General features: G+C 43.2%; 1 protein-coding gene across 2 annotated transcripts in view; it reads right to left on the bottom strand.

The window, feature by feature from the left end:
- Positions 1-18,896, bottom strand: part of FBN1 (fibrillin 1) — a 264,525-nt gene that overhangs the window by 52,936 nt on the left and 192,693 nt on the right. For both annotated transcript variants that reach the window (XR_003513124.1, XM_027554069.1), the window contains exons 36-45: positions 18,480-18,602; positions 16,688-16,810; positions 16,227-16,391; positions 13,612-13,680; positions 13,391-13,516; positions 12,047-12,169; positions 11,166-11,324; positions 7,804-7,875; positions 4,164-4,289; positions 353-475 (exon numbers count right to left, since the gene is read on the bottom strand). Coding sequence is in view for 1 of the 2 variants with exons in the window: in XM_027554069.1 (XP_027409870.1) it covers positions 353-475; positions 4,164-4,289; positions 7,804-7,875; positions 11,166-11,324; positions 12,047-12,169; positions 13,391-13,516; positions 13,612-13,680; positions 16,227-16,391; positions 16,688-16,810; positions 18,480-18,602 (1,209 nt within the window). In the remaining variant the exon portion in view is untranslated. The remainder of the gene's footprint in view (positions 1-352; positions 476-4,163; positions 4,290-7,803; positions 7,876-11,165; positions 11,325-12,046; positions 12,170-13,390; positions 13,517-13,611; positions 13,681-16,226; positions 16,392-16,687; positions 16,811-18,479; positions 18,603-18,896) is intronic.

The raw sequence follows: 18,896 nt of genomic DNA, 5'->3' as shown, positions 1-18,896 counted from the left end.
ACAGAGGAGTCTAGTGGGCTACAGTCCATGGGGTGGCAAAGAGTTGAACATGACTGAGTGACTAACCATAGCACATAGCCCCAGTTAGGGAGTGTGTGTATGTGTGTGTGTGTGTCTGTGTGCATTTGTGGGAGTGGGTATTTGCAGCAGGGCAGCAGGGAGGCAAATTCGGAAAAATCACCTCTCTAAAGAGGAAAAAAGCCAAATGTTAAAGCATTTCAACAATTTTCCTGTTTCCCAGTTTAGTTACTAGAACACAGAAGTCTGAATCTTAACCATCCCAAAGAAATCCAGGGATCTGCAGCTGGTTGGGGCTGGCCTGTCGGGTAGGCGCCTGCAGGTGGGGACTTACCATTGCACTGCCCCGTGGAGGTGAATCGGTAGCCGGGTTTGCAATCACAGCGGTAGCTGCCCGCGGTGTTGATGCACTCTGCGTTTCGCTGGCACACTGGGCCGTTCTGACACTCGTCAATGTCTACGAGCAGGAGAGAACTGAGTTACAAGGAGAGTAGAATCCAGTGTCAACAGGCAAGAGGCAAGAACAAAATCTGACTTTGCATTGGACCTGTTTTGTGAACCTTTGTTTCCTTTGCTCTTGTTACTATAATCAGTCTATAGCTACAAGCAGACACAGTGGTCTGCCTCGGGGAATCCTGCCCCTCTGCCTGAATGGTTAAAATTTCAGTGCACAGAGAAATACCCTGATCCTGCCCACCTGTGAAGGACTGCAGGAAAACGCAAATTGACACATCCTCTCCGCAGTGCTGGCCAAACCAGGAGATATTTTGCAAGATGTATGGGCTTTTTACTTTACCTCCTCACCTCCTCCCTCCCTCCCTCTGTTCTATAAAAGAAACTGGCATCCAGACCCTGATGAGATGGTACTCTAAACTCTAGTCTGCCATCTTCTCTGATGCCAGGCTTTCCAAACAAAGTTGCTATTTCTTGCCTCAACACCTCATCTCCTGATTATTGGCCTATTGTGCGGCAAGCAGGTTGAGCCTGGACTTGGTAACAAAGGCAAATGAAGGCTCTCACACAACACAGATTTATATTTTCTTGGGCTTCCCTGGTGGCTCAGAGGTTAAAGCATCTGCCTGGAATTCAGGAGACCCGGGTTCAATCCCTGGGTCGGGAAGATCCCCTAGAGAAGGAAATGGCACCCCACTCCAGTACTCTTGCCTGGAGAATCCCATGGAGGGAGGAGTCTGGTAGGCTACATACAGTCCATGGGGTCGCAAAGAGTCAGACACGACTGAGCGACTTCACTTTCACTTTCACTTATTGAACAAACATTGGAAGATGGAAAGCTTTTCTAATTTTCCTGCTTTACTAATATTTTTCATAAATGCAAATACTGGATTTATTATCATCTACAGGTTCTAATTATGTTAATCTCTAGAAAAAGTTGTGAATCTCAGCCTCAAGGGCCACATTTGATAAGACTAATATCCTAGGAAGTCTTGTATTTGCTCAAAGTGCAGGGGGGTTGGGAAATCAGTCAGGTTGCTTTTGTTGTAGGGCCTGCAGAGCAGAGCATCTCAAACTTTGATGTGCGTTTAAATCACTTAAGATTTTATTGAAATACAGATTCCGACTCAGTGTGTCAGGGGAGTGGCTTGAGAGTCTGTGCTTCCAATAAGCTCCCAAGTGATGCTGGTCCACGGGTCCGCAGAAGGTGCTTTGAGCTGCAGGGCTGCAGAAGCTCCTGCTTAAATTTCTGCCACATGGCAGTCAAATCTAGGAAACTTAACATAAAGATTACACACAAAACCACTGAAAATAACCAAATGCTCACTATTAAAGAAAATAATAAAGTGGCTATTGTGTGCTCCAGAGCTTTGCCTATGCTCGGGGAGTTGCTTGCCTATCTCTTAAAAATGTTACCAGCCATCTAATTCAGTTTCGCTTTAGGGCACTGCAGAATATACTTCAGTCCAGGCGATACCAATGGGGCAAAACACATATTGTCTTCCCCTGCTCCTATGAAGCATTCTGCTGCTGCTAAGTTGCTTCAGTAGTGTCTGACTCTGTGCGACCCCATAGACAGCAGCCCACCAGGCTCCCCTGTCCCTGGGATTCTCCAGGCAAGAACACTGGAATGGGTTGCCATTTTCCTTCTCCAAGCATTCTAATTCAGTCTAAATCCAGTATAGGGAGCAGCCAGAAACACAGGTGAAAGTCAGCTCTCAGCACCAGTGCTGGGGTTTCATGCAGAAGTTGGCTCAGCCAAAGTTCCCACTAGGGGGCGGCAAATACACCAACCTAGGCCTCCGAGGTATGTGCTCTGTGGTGGGAAAACCTCAGGACTGTGGGCAGTCAGTGGGCCTATCTGTCTAACATGGGGTGTGTGTCTCATACAGGAGCAGAGTATGCCCACCATGGGTTACTAGGGCCCAGGATCCAGCACCACCTTACCCACCAGGCCTGCCCTGCTCCTCATAAAGAGTGTAGAGAAACACAGAGGGTAGCTTCTGTAGCTGGAGAAGCCAAACGGTGTCCTAGACAAGCGTTTCCCTGATGCCTCAGATGCCTAACATCTGATCCTATGCATGCTGGGGGAGAGCAGACACACAGATCCTCCCTGAATCACTTCTGGAATCCATTCCAACTGCAGTCTGGATGAGGCATGTGCTAAATCAACCTTCCTTTTCTGAGTCTGAGAGCTAGGAGTGTGCTGGGAAGCAGCTGACCCTGGATTAAACATTCACCCTGAAGATGGATATCCTATGAAACGGAAACCAAAAGCTGGAGCACTCTGTAATCTCTGTCAGGGTAGCCAAACGCTACCCTGACAGCGAGCCGCCTTCCACGGGTACAGCTGTAGGTTTTCAATATCAAGGGTGTGACAAGGTCTAGGTTGACATGGTGGTCATGGGTGGCCGTGCCTCTGGTTTCTGGTCAAGGGCTGCAGCTTCAGCAGAGATACGTATCAAAGAGGCACTTGGGTAGAGTGACCAGCTCTGAATGGAAGAGAAGGGGAGATGCCACAGAAGTGGACAGGCATCCTTAGGCATGCACCAGAGGTGGGAGACAGTGGCGATGAGCAGGCAGCTGCCCCTCGCACCACAGGTCATCTGCTATGGGCTCTCTTCTCTTTTTCCACATTCTGCCTCCTCCCCACACCTGATCCTTAACGGTCTCCAGAAGCCTGGGGCCTGAACCAAAGCCCCCAAATGACTATCTCTTTAGGAAGGCTAGGAATAGCTGTCCCCCTGTTTCTAGTCCCCCCACACAGCAGGCAGAGTAAGGGATGCTTGCCAACTTGGCCACAGGAACAGAAAGCCTGGTGAGGAGAATTTAACAAGCCTGTGCTCGGGGTTATAACTTTACTCGTGGTCTCTAAGTTGTCCCTAGTTTAGGAGAAAAAGATTTTTTAACATTAAAATGTTTACCTATATGGTGTAATACATGCTCTAAGGAGCAATAAGCCTTTCTAACATGAACAAGAACTCTGTTAGAGGCTCTGAGTTTAAGTATGAAATAAGAAAATTACTCTAGCTGTCCTAGGGCCCATGGTATATTTAATAACCAGCAACGTCCCTTTTACTAAAATGTAAAAGAACACTATCTTCCCCAGATGTCGGAAAAATATGAAGTGCGGTGAGGAATGCGCAGAATCACAGTACATACACATGGCAAGGGGAGGTAATTTGAAAATGAAAAAAGTACCATTTTGCACGCATGCCAACATTCTTCGTATAAAATCGAATTTGCTGTTCTTGCCATTTGGAATTCTCTCATGCATTTGAAATATTTGCATTAACCGTGTTTTCACTGGGGAGGAGCAAAGGCTCCACTTGGAAGAGAACACTGATTTTGAGATTCAACTCAAGATGACTGCCCACCACTCGTGCTCACTTTCAAGCTGTGTAAAACAATAGCCATCCATTGGACACACCTAGGACCTCAAGGCTTTTTCATATCAGCTGGGAAATCTAATACACTCTGTGTTGAGGGAGGGGGGCAGTGGAGAGGACTGGGAAATGGACATCCTGCTTTGCCCACTGGGAGTAGAGTTAGGGAATTTTTTTTTTTGGCAGTGAAATGTCTGTTGATCCACAGGGTGCCCTTCACTATAGCTAGAGTTTGATGAATTTCTGAAATTCCAATGTTGTAAAATTGGCTTATTTCTGGATGTGATACAGAGCAACATCTCTTACCTTCACAAACCAACAACTTGTCATTATAGAAGAAGCCCACTGGACATTCACAACGGAAGCTGCCGACCATGTTGATACACACACCGTTTTCACAGACCCCTGGGATCTCCCGACACTCGTCGATATCTGGAAACAGAGCAAGCACGTGTGAGTGATGGCCTGGCATGTGGTCCCTGGGCAGGGTAAACTGGAATTGAAAGTTGGCTGCTTCTAACTAGTTCTGTGTAAGGTTTAAAGCCAAAGAAGAGACAGTGCATGTGTGTGTGTGTGTGTGTGTGTGTGTGTGTGTGTGTGTGTGTGTGTGTGTGCTGGCATGTACATGCATGTGCCTGGCATGTACATGTATGTGCTGGGTGGTGATAGAAGTGGGGGAAGTCAATGAAGAGCAAACTTAGATCACTAAGCCGCTTGTCAGACACTCCTATGTCTATCTCATTGATCATCTATCTTTCTGGTTTTGTTATAAAACATTAGCTCTGTCCAGGGAGGAGATTTTGCACCCACTGGGCCCTGTGCACCAGTGGAGCAGAATGAAAGTGACTGCCGAGAGTAAGTGGTCTCTCTACCCCAAGTGTATGGTGGTGGCTGGTGGGGATGGGAGCAAAGAGCTGCTGAAGAACAGAAGATGATCCCATGGTCAGAGCCAACTCTGATCTTCCAAATTTCAGCTCAACGCCCTGCTCCTCCTTTGCGTGGCTTTGGTAAGGAAGTTAAGGAAGTAAGTCAGGTCTGAGGAGGTAAGCTGGGCCCAGGCTGACCATGTAGACAGAGTCAGAAGTGAGGAAGGACAGTCACAGTAGACTGTGGCCTCCCCAGGCCCGGGGCCAGGGCTGGCTGCTACACCTCGGTGTTACTGGCCCCTGGTATGCTGCCTGACATTTGATTAAGAACCAACACCTGGAAGTGGAGTTGATGAGGATTAAAGCAGGACCGAAGTAGGAGTGAGAGCACAGCCAGGGCCCCGGCTGCTAAAGCAAGCTGGCGAGGGAGCCGTGTGGGCAAGTCGGGTCTCCTCACGAGCCTGGCGGGTCCGCTCTCTGCCTGACCTGCTCTGAACTCTCAGCCATTCAGTGTCCTCTAGGATAATAACAGCAGCAGTGGCAGCAATGGTACGGTGCCTCACCTGCTTTACACATGGTGTATTTCTCAAGCGTTTAACTGGACGTAGTTACCAAATCATCACAGCCACCCTGTGAGATGGTCTCTAGGCACTCTGACCATCCTCCTGATGCAAGTGATGGAACTGAGGACAGGTCGGAGGCTGGAACTCACCAAAGACCATACAGCCACCAGGAAGTAGATTTGATCCCAGGAATCCGCTAGCAGGCTACCCTTCCTCCCTTATGCTCTTCCACAGTCAAACAGTCTTCACAAAACCATTATTGAAGGACTTGCTATCCCAGAGGGCCCCTCTACCAGTCCTGTGCAGTTTCACAAAACAGTTCAGAAGCTGGGAGGGGATACAAAGTTTTGGTCTTTCCAATCCATTAAGTTTCTGATACTATTGTTGAGATACTTTTCCTTCCATGCCAGAGTCAGGAGCCTCTGCCAGGTACTTTGCCCAAGTTGTAACATGGCCATTGACTTTCGTGGAACCCACAAGAGCTGCTGCATTTTCAGAAGAATCATACCCAAAGGCAATCTGCTTTGAAGGAGAAAGTTCACAGGCCACAGATTTATGTTAGACCTTTTTCTAAAGGGCTTGATTTTGTTTTAGGACAAATTGATCTCTTTAATGAAAAAAAAATAGCTTAGAATATCAAAGGGTATATTTCTATTTTGAATATAAGTAATTATGCTTTAGATTTTGCACACATTTGTCATGTATGTTGTTAAAAAGTGAGGCAAAGATATCACAACTATGTATCATCAGCAAGAAACAAAAAAAAAATTTCAGACATTCTTGAACTATGTACGGGTTAAAACATGAAGTGTTATGTTCACATTCATTTGTTTTAAATATAAGTGATGTATTATCAAGTTTAACAATAACAGGCTGGGTCAAATTTCTAGGCATTGTTAGGCACAACATAGCAAAAGCACATATTAAAAATTATATTTTCTTTTCCTGTCTGGATTCCATTTGAACTTCAACTTGGAAAAGTTTATACTTAAAGACAAGATTAATAAACTTGCTATAGTTTTAACCCCACACGAATGAGTTCTATATGCCAACAATCTTCAGACCTTTCAGAAGGAGAGTAGAAAGCTTTAATAAAACAAAGTTTCTCAGTCATCTAAATATTTTGTCATGCTGGAATTTGCTAACAATAAGTATACTGCTAACTATCACATTTCCAGTTTTCAAGAGCTAGAGGCAAAGCAAGCTGTGAGTCAGGACTGGGTTCTGATCCCAGTTCTGTTATTAATTAGCCAAGTGACCTCGGCTGAGTCCCCTTCCCTGTCTGGGCCTCTGTCCCCTCAACTGTAAGGCAAGGCGTTTGGCCTAAGGATGCCTGGGGCCTTTCCAGCTTTATTAGTGGATGCTCTTAATGCTGTTTTGAGTCTTTGCCTGCTGCCAACATTGGAGGGTAGGCCTTGCTGGGGTACACGCCTGGTTCGTCCATGGAGAACCACTACTATTAAAGACCACTTATCTTCGGATCAGAGAGTCTAGGGAGATGAAAAGATCTGTTTTGGGAAGGGGAAAAACAAAGCAGCTGGGGCCAGGTGTTTCATGCCAATGTCATTTAGCAGGTTTTCCTTCCAAACCATGAAGTTTCTTTGGATGTTGACTAGGTTGCGGAGCCATATGGATTTGGCACAAAGAGAGCCCGGCTGATTGCTGGACCAGACCCTTGTTTTCTTAAACAAGGTCACTGGAAAGGCTGATGTGGATTTCAGTTTACTTATTAGCAATAAGGTGGAACAGACCAAATGGTGATGTTTGCTACTAGACACAATTGCTCAGAATTCAGAGGGGCATCTGAGGATCCGTATAAATCACATTGGGGAAAAACTCGGAGAATGCAATGGCTTTCCATCTATTTTTATGTTATTTGGTTTTAAACCACAAAGGCCTTGCTTCTACTGGCTGAACGCTGTGCAGTATTTCTGAATCTCACATAAGCATCTTGAGCACTGCAGTGGTCTCTGCTTCAGTTACCAGACAGGGCCTCTGATTGGAAAGACTTTTATATTTCACATCTAAAAATCCCAAAGCAGATGACCTGTGGAGATTCCCCATGAGATAAAACTGCTCCACCAAAAGGGCTTTATATGAACAACCCACACATAAGGATTGGTATGAACAGTCATATTAAACTCTTGTCTTAGTCAGACGGAAGGATTGGGAATTATAGTCAAATCAAACGTCAACTGGCTTTACTCCCAGAATCTCTCTTTTTGTTGATGCCTAGGGTTGGTTTAACGAAGCTTGATTGTGATTTTGTGAAAAGCTTTCCAGTCCCCTTAATCATGACCAACAAATGCTGCTGCCAATTAGGTGGAGCTACACAGGGTGTCTGCACAATTTGTTTCAAACGAAGAATCAAAATTTCAATAAAGGTAAATGGCACTGTCTAATGCTTTTTCCTTCTAAGAAACAAAAAAAGCAAATTTGAGAAAATAACAGCGTGTACTTCCTTTTCTTAACACAAAGGCAGAGACAAAAAGCTGCAATAATGGCATTGTAACTCACCGACAGGTAAACCGGTATAGATGTCGATGACAAAGCCTGGCCGTTGACTTCCACAGAGTGTAGCAAATTCATCTGCAGTGATTGAGCAAAGGTGGGGTAAGCGGGGTGGGAATAGCGTAGGCGAAGAACAATAATGAGCTGAACAAAATTACTTGGAAAACATTCTTAAAAGATATTTACCTGTATTTGGAAGAATTTAAAATAAATTGGCCTTTGTAAAAAAAAAAAAAAAAATTGAGAATTTCTACAGATGGTGTAACCTTGTCCCTAAGAAAAGTGATGAAGGAAAAGTGACCTCATGTTGACGTAATATTGAGGCTGAAGCAGAGGTCTCTATATCAGATGCACTCATTTGTATGAGCTTGCCTGAGGGAATTTGGGTTTCTATGGGGATGCTGTTCAGCTCTGAAACCTGGGACTGGTCTGAGTGCCTCTTTCCACTCTGTTGTAAGGAATCTAGGATTTAACGAATGTGTACAAAAGCCATTTCCTTGGCAGACTGGGGATAACAATAGCAAATGTAGCTAAATTCTTGATTTCAGGTCTGTTAATGACTCATTCATGTCAAACAACCAACTGAACCTCATTACTCTAATTTTTGGAGCTGGATTATTATTTTTGCTGCAGTTCTTTTGTTTACTCCCTCTCCCTCCCCTGACCCTTTGTCCTTTTCCCCCTGACATGAATTTTCATCAAACGTGTTAATTAAGGATGCACTAAATGTCATCTGTGGTTCCCTTTAACTCTGAGATTCTGTAATTCTTGATCATGAGTATAACTGATATGGCATGGTATCAATTTAAGCTCAAGATGGCCACTCCCTTATGGGTAAACCTACTGAAAATTAGTAAAAGGTTTCTGGAAGTATTTTAAACAAAACATAGCATGTTCTTTTCCTAGTGCTTTCTTTCCTTAATCTATGAGTGTTCACGTCCAACAAGTGTCACACCAGCTCCAGTGACCATCCAAACTTCAGGGACTCCTAGAATGTGTGCAGACTGCATAGCTAATGAAAAGCCATGATTGGATTTGGCCAATATTCAACGTGAAGATGAACTCTTGCATTTTATATTAAGAGTATGCAGATACCTAGAACTCAGACAGATATTTCTGAAAGTAAACGACAGTTGTTATCAGAGATCTCCATAGTGGTCTGAAAGGGAACGTATGTACAATGGTGCATCAAGATAAAAAACAAAAATACTAGGATATCTATCTTTGTAAAATCCAATTTAAAAACTAATTTTATGTACATTTTATAATAAAACAGTTTATGAAAATATAAATGCATTTCTTAATATAATAAAAAAACAAATATACAGAGACACATGTACATATACTTTTACTTGTAAATACACACACATCAAGTGTGGGTAACCGTCAGGTTTTTTAATGACAGCTATGTATATATAATCTTGGGAAAGATTGAAGGCAGGAGGAGATGGGGACAACAGAGGACAAGAGGGTTGGATGGCATCACCAATTCAGTGGACACGAGTTTGAACAAGCTCTGGGAGATGGTGAAGGACAGGGAAGCCTGGCGTGCTGCAGTCCATGGGGTCTCAGAGTCGGACATGACTGTGCAACTGACAGCACTAACAATGGATAATAAAAGATTTGAAGGCCAACGGTCAGGATCGGGGTCAGCAAATATTTTCTTAAAAAAGCTAAAAAGTACATATTTTAGGTTTTGCAAACTGTGCAGTCTTTGTTAAAATTACTCAAATATTTCACGAAAGCAACCATAGATAATATGTAAATAAATTAGTGGGGCCATATTCTCATAAAATTTTATTTACTAAAATTTGAAGTTCATAAAATTTTCAGATGTCAAAATTACTTTTAGCTTGTGGGCCATACAGAAATAGGAGGCAGGCTGGATTTGGCCCATAGGCTCTTGTTTGCCAAACCCAGGTCTAACAACATCTTGCAGAGTGGAAACAACTTGTAATTCTAAGTGATAGCTATTACATTATTTCTGGAGGAAGCAGTGGATGAAATGGTACATTTTACTAAAAAAGAATCTTCTGTTTTTTCGCATTGTCAGTTAGCACCAGAGAATAGATTGGGTATTTTACATATCGCTGTGAGGAATGGAGTAGATACTACACAATTCTCAGATCAGTACTTTGCATGGCAGTTTGTTCACTCTAAATCATAAAGATGGTGGCCCAGTGGCTAAGACTCTGCACTCGCAGTGTAGGGACCCTGGGTTCGATCCCAGGGAACTAGATTCCATATGCCACAACTAAGACTTGGCACAGGCAAATTAATTAATTAATTTTTTAAAATCATAAAGATGATCTAGATCATCATTAGTAAATGACACCATCATGATATATATCATCTCCCATATAAGAACACTGCACCAAAGTTTTTGCTTCATTTACTCTTAGAATATGAATTTGGCTCTTTCCTTTTTCAAATAGATAACATTATGTAGATTTTTCTGTATGAGGATATAAGAAGAAATTTCTCTATACCAAGGAGTTGTGCTTTTCTTTTTTAATTTGGCTGCGCTGGGTCTTAGCTGCAGTACTCAGGATCTTCCATCTTTGCTGGGGGTCTGGGCTTTTTAGTTAGAGCATGCACTCTTAGTTGTGGCGTGTGGGGTCTACTAATAGGCCCCTGGCCAGGGATGGAACCTGGGCCCCCTGCATTTGGAGTGTAGAGTCTTAGCCACTGGACCACAGGGAGGTCCCTGAGTCGTGCTTTTCTTTAGTTCTGAGTTTGCTCTGTGGTCATTGAGACTGTTAGACTCGATCATCTCTCTCTTCATATAAGCTCTAGAAGGTGTAGCGCCCAAGCTGTTGCTCATCACTGGCAAGTGTGCAGGCCTTCCCAGCTTGGATCTTGTGTATTAATTACCCTTGCTTTGAGTTTCTTATGCATGCTTTCCATTTGCATTAGGCCTTCTTATTTTACATATGCATCTTTGTGGGCCATCTTGAATTCTTTTTGGAACAAGATTAGTTATGAATAAGTAAAATTGATGGTAATAAGTAAGTAAACAATATAGGAATATGGTTTATTTGTCAAACTGCTTTGCCCACTGTTTCCCGACTTTAAGTTATATGGCAAACTCCCTAACAATAACAACTTCTATATTTTTGTGATATGCTGAGTCTACAGGCTGGTAAAAGAACTTGTGTAATAAACTGGAAAATATATTTTATGACTCAATTTTCGGCTGAAAGGACCAGATCAACTGTGAATTTCAACATTTGCCTTTGTGAGCTAATCTTTTTTTATGAAGATAGACAATGCACCCTTTTTCTCCCCCTGGCTGAGACTCATTTCTCCAACAATTCACGGGGAAGGTACCAAGTTATCTTTCTGGTAATGGCGAAACTAAAACCCACCTGTGCTTGGAATGGGGCACTGTTCACAGGGCTTGTTCCAGGCCCGGCCAATGTTGTAGGAACAACAGCACATCTTCTTGGTCATGTTGAACAACAGTTCTCCATCGCAGGTCTGGTTGTCAGCATAATAGTTCCTGTAGCACAGACTCCTCCTCATATCTAGAGGAGAGGAGGAAGGCAGGGACTGGTGATGCTCTGGGGAAATCCTGATAGGGAGATTCTAACAGAGATGCTCAAGGAAGGAGTCTCTTTTGAGCTGTATTGTAACTTGACTTTGATAAGAGCAGTAAAAGCTGGCTCTCAACCTTCCATCTACCTCTGCTGCCACAAGGAAAAGGACTTTAAGAAATATCGGGTTGGCCCAAATGTTTGTTCAGGTTTTTCTAAAACATCTTACTAAAAACCCAAACGAACTTTTGGGCCAACCTAATATATTCCCTGGTGTTTTGTGCCACGGAACTGAGTCATTATGTAGCTGTGGCCTTAATAAACTTTACATGACTCTCCACCCAGTCTCCTAGTAACAATTCTCCACTGCTCTTGGCAGTGATTCTCTCATTTCCGACTCATGATGTTTTAATACTGTAGGTCAGTGCTGTAAATATCATTGTATAAAGATACACCCAGAGTCAAACAAAAGAAGTACTATTAAACCTTTGTTTGGGATTTTCCAACGTTACATTTTAAAGAAAACTCCCAACCACCCACACGAGGTGCTGAGAAAAGACCAAACTTAGGGTTTACAGGGGAGGAGGCAAAGGGTAGCAGCACTCGCTCTGATGAGTAACGTAACACTGAGGATGAATTGCTGGGCTTGGAGGCTCTTTTTCTCTTTGCAGATGAGGACCGAACATGCTTTATAAAGAAAAGCTGGGACTTACCCATGCAATTATTCCCCCCATTCACTTGCATGTAGTCTGGAGGGCAGATACAGGTGTAGTTGCCAACAGTGTTGTAACATGTCCCTGGACCACAGATTCCGGGAGTTTCACATTCATTCACATCTATAATCCAAAAAGAAAGTGGTATGTGAATACAGAAATTTCACTCTTTAGAATGGTCTGGGACTCAGGGGTCAATATACATGTTGATAGTGGAAGAAAACATCCTCAGGGCACTTTGCAATCTGGATAAGAAATGTGGACGTTTCGTTCATCAGTGTCCTTAGCCTGTGCTGATGTGTGCATTTCCAGGAAAAGAGTTTTAGAAAAGGAAAATGTACCTTCTGATGTGAGTTCTTAATAAATGAATGTACAACATCCTCAAACACATGCAGCGATGGAAATGTGGAGAAATGATAATTCTTAAATATCTTTCAGAAAGACAACTATGTCCTTCATATGCTCACAGAATCTCAGGAAGGATTTGATATAACCTGAAGCCATCAAACACTGGCTTCATGAATGTGCAATGGTAAGACAGCACAGAAGATAAGCCTGCAGAAGTAGGTATATCATGCATCCTTCCCCATTTTCAAACACAGGTGTTGATTCTAATTTATGTTAACTCTATGGGTCTTAAGCTGTGTTGTATACATTGTGATGTTCAACTACTACTCAACAAGGTTGTCACTGGTGAGGTCACCTATTAAGCCTTTTGGAAAACCAGAGGAATATTTCTCCTCCAGGACATAAGAAGGTCTCTTCCCTAATCAGTGTGTAACTCCTATATACATATGAAAAGCATTTCCCCACACTAGTCAGTGGTCCACATGCTCTGAAAGCTAACAGTAGTCAATAATCTCCATCTTTTCAGTAACACAGGAGGAACAGGAGTCATCACTTACACCATACAACCAAAGGAGCTGCCTCGGAAGAGAAGCTCATTTAAATGCTGAGTACAAATGATGAGTAGTAAAGGACAAGACGAGGAGCCCAGAATCGCCCAGAATATAGAAGCCACTGAAATGAGACCTGGGCTACTCCAATAAAAATGGCTCTTCTGAAGAGAATGGAAAATTCACTGTAGGCATAAATGGGACTATTGTTCAAGGTAACAAACACTCCAATTTTCCCATGAAAAGAGGGAGATTTAGGGTATGCTGAACATATCACATCACTAATATGAGTGCAAGCTGCCACATCTGTGGCATAGTTACCTGGCCATGCTGGGGCATTTAGACATTTTGCTAGCGTCTCAGTTTTCCTGGTGCCTAACTGTACGCTGGTTTTTGAGGTCAGTTCTCAATATCTGAAAGAACTTATCATTCTAAAAGGGCCATTTACCATCACACACTCGGGTATCTTCATTCAGGTAGTAGCCCGTTGGACAGCGGCACTGGAAGCTGCCGAAGGTATTGATACATTTCCCGCCTTGGCACAACCCTGGAAGCTCCTGGCACTCATCAATATCTATCAAGATGAAAACAGCAGCATGTCTTTAGCACTGTAAATCAACTCAAGGAAGTTCCAAGGGGCACACTTGAAGATAAAGGAAACAGAATTACCTTCCAATATAACGGTGATAGGGTTGGGTCGAAAACCTTCTCCTCCAGGACAAAGAATTTTGTACTCAGCTACGGAAGCAAACAAACAAACAAAAATCAGATTGAGTTCTCTGAAATCTAAAATTTCTTTAGAAATAGTATCCTCAAGAGAAATACAGACATCACCTGAAAATATTCATTTACAGGAATTTTTGGCAGTTACCCCACCCAACTGAAGCAAGTTGGCATCTTTGTATATACTTGTGCTTTCTAATGGCTTTTCCTACGTGTGCCAAACATAAGGCTCCCATCCTCAGTCTGTGAACCTTCCACCTACTCTCTGGTCTTATGTTCTTATGAGCTATTTTATTCTTTATCTCTACTGTTCTTTCTTTTAAAGATTTTTCTTTCCATTTTTATTTTATAACAAACTCCTCCATTTTTATGTTTTGTTCAGTCTTACTTCCTGGGAATCATAGCTTCCCTTACATACTGCTCACCAGTTTATTTCCAAAACCTTTTCCAAACAGAGCCTTAGGAAAAGCTGTTCTTTCTTGAATGCGATGTTACCTCTCCTCTCCTTAATGACTAGAGGGCTTTCTTGCCCCGCCATTTCTGCTGATGGCAACACTGATTCCCCTGGTTTCCAAAACCAGCTTTTTACAGGATCCTTTGATTTCCTCCAGTAATTCTGTCATCCAAGTATTTCACTCAAAAACATTTCTTTCAGCACCACATACCAGTGTGATCCATACAGGAACACATGGATAAGAATGACCCTCATCTGCTATAGCATTCTGATAAGCATCTATACAAATCAGTTCTTTCATAATCGTCATGGTCTTTCCAAATCTGATAATCCTCCTTGTGGTTTTCTGAAATTATATGTATATATGCATAAATGTATATATGCATAGATCTCACTTCTAGCTCTGATCCAGTTTGAGGTAGGGTAGACTTCTAATGCTTAGCTTATCATTCTTATTTAGTAGAACTGATCCCCCTGCCCCCACCCTGCCACACACACCTAAACATCTTGGTTTAATTCTTTCAGCATCAATGAAATTATTAATAACTATCCTCCTCTTTTATTTTTTATTTTTATTTTATTTTTCTCTCCTCCTCTTTCTGTGATCGTCCATTCTTTTTAAGTCTCCTCTTTCATGTCACTCCCTTCCTTCAAGCCCCAATTAAAAAATGTACCAAGTTATCACCAGGCACTGCCAATCAGAACTGACTTCTGTTTCTGAAGAAAGGAGAGAAAGGGGTGCCTACCAAGCATTCGTTTCTGTGCTGAGTGCTTTACAGGAATGACTTCATTTAATCCTATGAGGCATCTTATGAATGAAGAAATAGCTTGCTTACTCCAAAGTTAGATGCATGGCAAGTGACAGAGTGCTAACTGGAAACAGGAACACTCTTTCTTCCACTCATGACACTGAGTCTGCTCTTCTTTCTTCTCTTATTGAGGTCTACACTGAATAACAGCTTTCATGTTTAGGTAGTATTTTGCTAAACTGTATGCTCCCGGAAAGCAGGAACTAGCAATTAGACTAGAATTATCCATCCAATTATCCATGAATTATCACCTTTGCACACACAAAGTATATCTTCTAGGTACTCAACAAATTACCTTAGAGAAACTGAGTAAGTGACCCTTCAACAAGGAAAGAATCAATACCTATCTCAATATACCTGATAAGCAGCAGCCACTGACTTTTGCCCTGGAAGCTGTATCTGACTCTGAGTTATAATACAGCATCCATTTAGAAAAATGGAAAGCTGTTTGTTTTTCAAAGACTAATTATGTACATCCTTAAAACACGTTCTAAACCTTTCTTTTAAGTCTTACCATAAGACTGGAACAATCTTCCACTTTATATTTGCTTAACTAATGGCTTCTTTTTCACCCAGGGAAACCCACTCTGTCCTAGAGCTTCTAAAACCAGCCAACAGATGACAAGAGGAGAGATCGATGTGTCCAAATATGACATAAGTAACCTAGTCTGGAAAACCTTCTTTAAAATAATGCTATCTTCTTTATCGGAGAAGGCAATGGCACCCCACTCCAGTACTCCTGCCTGGAAAATCCCATGGACAGAGAAGCCTGGAAGGCTGCAGTCCATGGGGTCGCTGAGGGTCAGACACGACTGAGCGACTTGACTTTCACTTTTCACTTTCATCCATTGGAGAAGGAAATGGCAACCCACTCCAGTGTTCTTGCCTGGAGAATCCCAGGGACGGGGAAGCCTGGTGGGCTGCCGTCTATGGGGTCACACAGAGTCAGACACGACTGAAGCGACTTAGCATAGCATAGCATAGCAACCTAGTCTGGAAAACCTTCTTTAAAATAACGCTATCTTCTTTACACTCAGAAATGAGATGTTACCTGTACCACCTGACCTTCGAGTGCAAGCCAACTGGGGAGGCATTCTGACTCCCACGTTGGGAGTGGGATTCCTCAGCAGGGCTGAAATGAATGATCTCCACCCCTCAACCCCCACTCCCTCTACCAGCTGAAGAATAGAGACCAGTAGCAGCTCTGTCTCTCTGTGGCTTCTATCCTCTGGAGCTAGGCAGGAGAACTGGACAGAGCTGGACTAACAATAATAATGAGTAGGAGGATGTCCACTTACATGTGTTCACAGGCGGGCACAGCTCACAAGGAGTGCCCCAGGCTTTACCCAGAGAGCAGCAGCAGGAAGCCTTGGACACTCCAACCCCAATTTCATTGCTGCAGGCTGTATCTCCATTGTCTCCCCGAGGACGGATATCCAAATAGCAGTTTCCAGAGCGGGTATCTATTTACCACATGCAAACAAAAGAAGTGTCAGGCAAATGCTTTCTACGTCAGGGTTGAAAATTCAAACCTACTTCTGAAACTGTTTAAAAACCATAATTTAAACTAAAAAGTGCCGCAACAGACACTGGGAATTGACCTAGAGAAAAGGACCTGAAAATATAAACCAGATTCAGGAAATATTTACATTTCGTTGTGTTATTTTATTACTTTTTTCAGAAGTTGAGAATGCAATGTTCCATGTTGCCTTAGAAATAACCAACAATGTGTTTCTCTGAAAAGTGTTTAAGATCTTACCGACACAGCCAACTCGAGTTGGATTCAGCTCAAAATCGGGTGGACAGTCACAGGTATAGCTGCCTGGAGTATTGACACAGTTCCCACTGATGCACGTGGTTGGATCCAGGCATTCATTAACGTCTAGAACCGAACACCGAGGGCCAGAGTTATTACCTGAGCCAGTGTGGGGCAGGCATCACTGTAAAACGGTAGCACCAAAATCTCGGGCTCCCAACTCGAATTTTTAAAGAGTTTCCAGTTATAATTGCCCCTAGAAATATAGTCTTCCACTTCTGAAACAAAATCCCTCAGGAAGGAAATATGTCATAGTCTTTGGTCTCTTTCCCCTGGAACACATTTAACATTCAAATTTGTCATCAGGAGAAAATATAACTTTGGAACGAGGGAAAATATTCCAGTGAAGGTAACTGAAAACAAAACACTACTGTGACCTCAGGTCAACCAAAAATTCAGACACAGGTTTTAAGGAAATATATTTAATATGTGCAGCTTGTTATTTTATCAAATGAGAGCAAGATGTCTCAGGGAAGCGGCCGGAGCAGGCGACTTCTGCGGCTTCCCCCGCTGGGCGGACTGGCCTCGCTGTAGCTGAGCGCAAGCGCAGACTGCACGCACGAAACTTAGCATGTTCCTTCAGCCCTACTAAGAGTCTCTCGCCCGTTACTGATGCTGGGCTGAATATTTCCCTTTCAGTTTCTATCCCCAAAACGGAATTCCAGATATTTAGGACATGGGTTTTGGCAAATGCCATCCCTGTGTAATCCTTTTGTCTATTTTGAACACTTGCGAAATATTCAAAACCAGACAAGCTGATTCAGAGAGAGGAGATAGGGGACTGAGGATGATCCCTTCCCCTCTGCTCCTCTTGCTTGGACCTGGTAACACTTGGGCAGGGCAGACTAAGAGCAATCAGGGTGGGGAGAGGGAATGATGCTGGTGGTGATGTGAGACACGGGGGAGAAGCATGGCCATGGAGAGGAGACTCGCTGCAGTATGCTAGAGACTGACTTTGTGTCATAATAGTTTTTAGGAAAACCAAGAAAAGAAGGGGTGCCTGGGGAAGAATACTGTGATCCAGAGCAATTTCAGGGAGGTGGTGATGGTGGTCATAATTGGAGAGCCACTGAGTCATGGCTTGTTTAGGTAGCTAGAAAAACTGGGGTTTTCTTGAAATCCTGATCCCATACAGAATGGACTCTGTTTCCTTAGTATCATTGAATGGAAGGAGGATGAAGACCTGAAAATGGCTCTCAAAGTTTTAACTCAGTGCCGAAGTGAACCGAGGGACAGTCATCTACAGAATGCCTTCTACGGCTTTTCTAGCTTCTTCCTTAAATTCCTGGAGGGTTCTTTGCTCCACAAGAAAATGATCTACACACTAGAAGTGGGTGGCTGACTGTTACAGACCACATTCTCTGGTAACACTCTGAAGTGAGTGTCTCAGCAGAGAAGTTCAAGATGAAATCCATGATCCCAGGGCACAGCCTACAAAAGGAAACTCTCCGAAAATGTGTCCAAGAAGAAAAGGAACTACAGGAACATGCCTCTGTAGCCACAAACTTGTATCTTAGGCTACTGACTGCACTTTGAGCTCTCCTCAACTTTTTCCTCTGAACCCTCACATCTAATCAGTGCCAGGTCTGAAGAAACTTATTCTGTGGTTCCTAATGCTTCTCCCTGCTTTTCTTTTGCAACTCCATGAAAAACCTTGTATGGTTCCCGCAAGACACCAGCAGCTGGGTCCCCTGGGACGCCTGAGAGCAGATCTCGGTGCGAATGGAAGCCTTACCTGTGCAGTTCCCACCACTTCTGTCCAGTTCATAGCCGATCTCACATTCACAGCGGAAGAGGCCAGGGAGGTTGTGGCAAGTTCCAAAAACACAGATGTTCGGAAGAGAGCACTCATCGATATCTTGGGGAACAATGGAAAGGGGGAGCAATTAAACTATTGTTCTTGCCAAAGAAGCTACCTAATGTAATAAGGCAAGTGATGTTATTGTTAAGAAAATGAACACTATCTGACATCAATCTAGGTCCTTCTCCTAGAGGCTTTCAGATGATCTGTCATCTGTTAGGAAGTCTCCTAGGTGAGAACTTCCCTTTTCTCAGCCCCTACTACATGCCAAGCAGAGGGCTAGGCATTTCACATATACGTTAGCCAATTTACGGTGTTTTATGTGGGTCCACATCACTTTTGTAAAGGAAG

This window comes from Bos indicus x Bos taurus, chromosome 10 (genome assembly GCF_003369695.1).
Source record: "Bos indicus x Bos taurus breed Angus x Brahman F1 hybrid chromosome 10, Bos_hybrid_MaternalHap_v2.0, whole genome shotgun sequence".
In the NCBI taxonomy this organism is placed as follows: Eukaryota; Metazoa; Chordata; class Mammalia; order Artiodactyla; family Bovidae; genus Bos; species Bos indicus x Bos taurus.
This window is presented reverse-complemented; position numbering and strand designations above follow the sequence as displayed.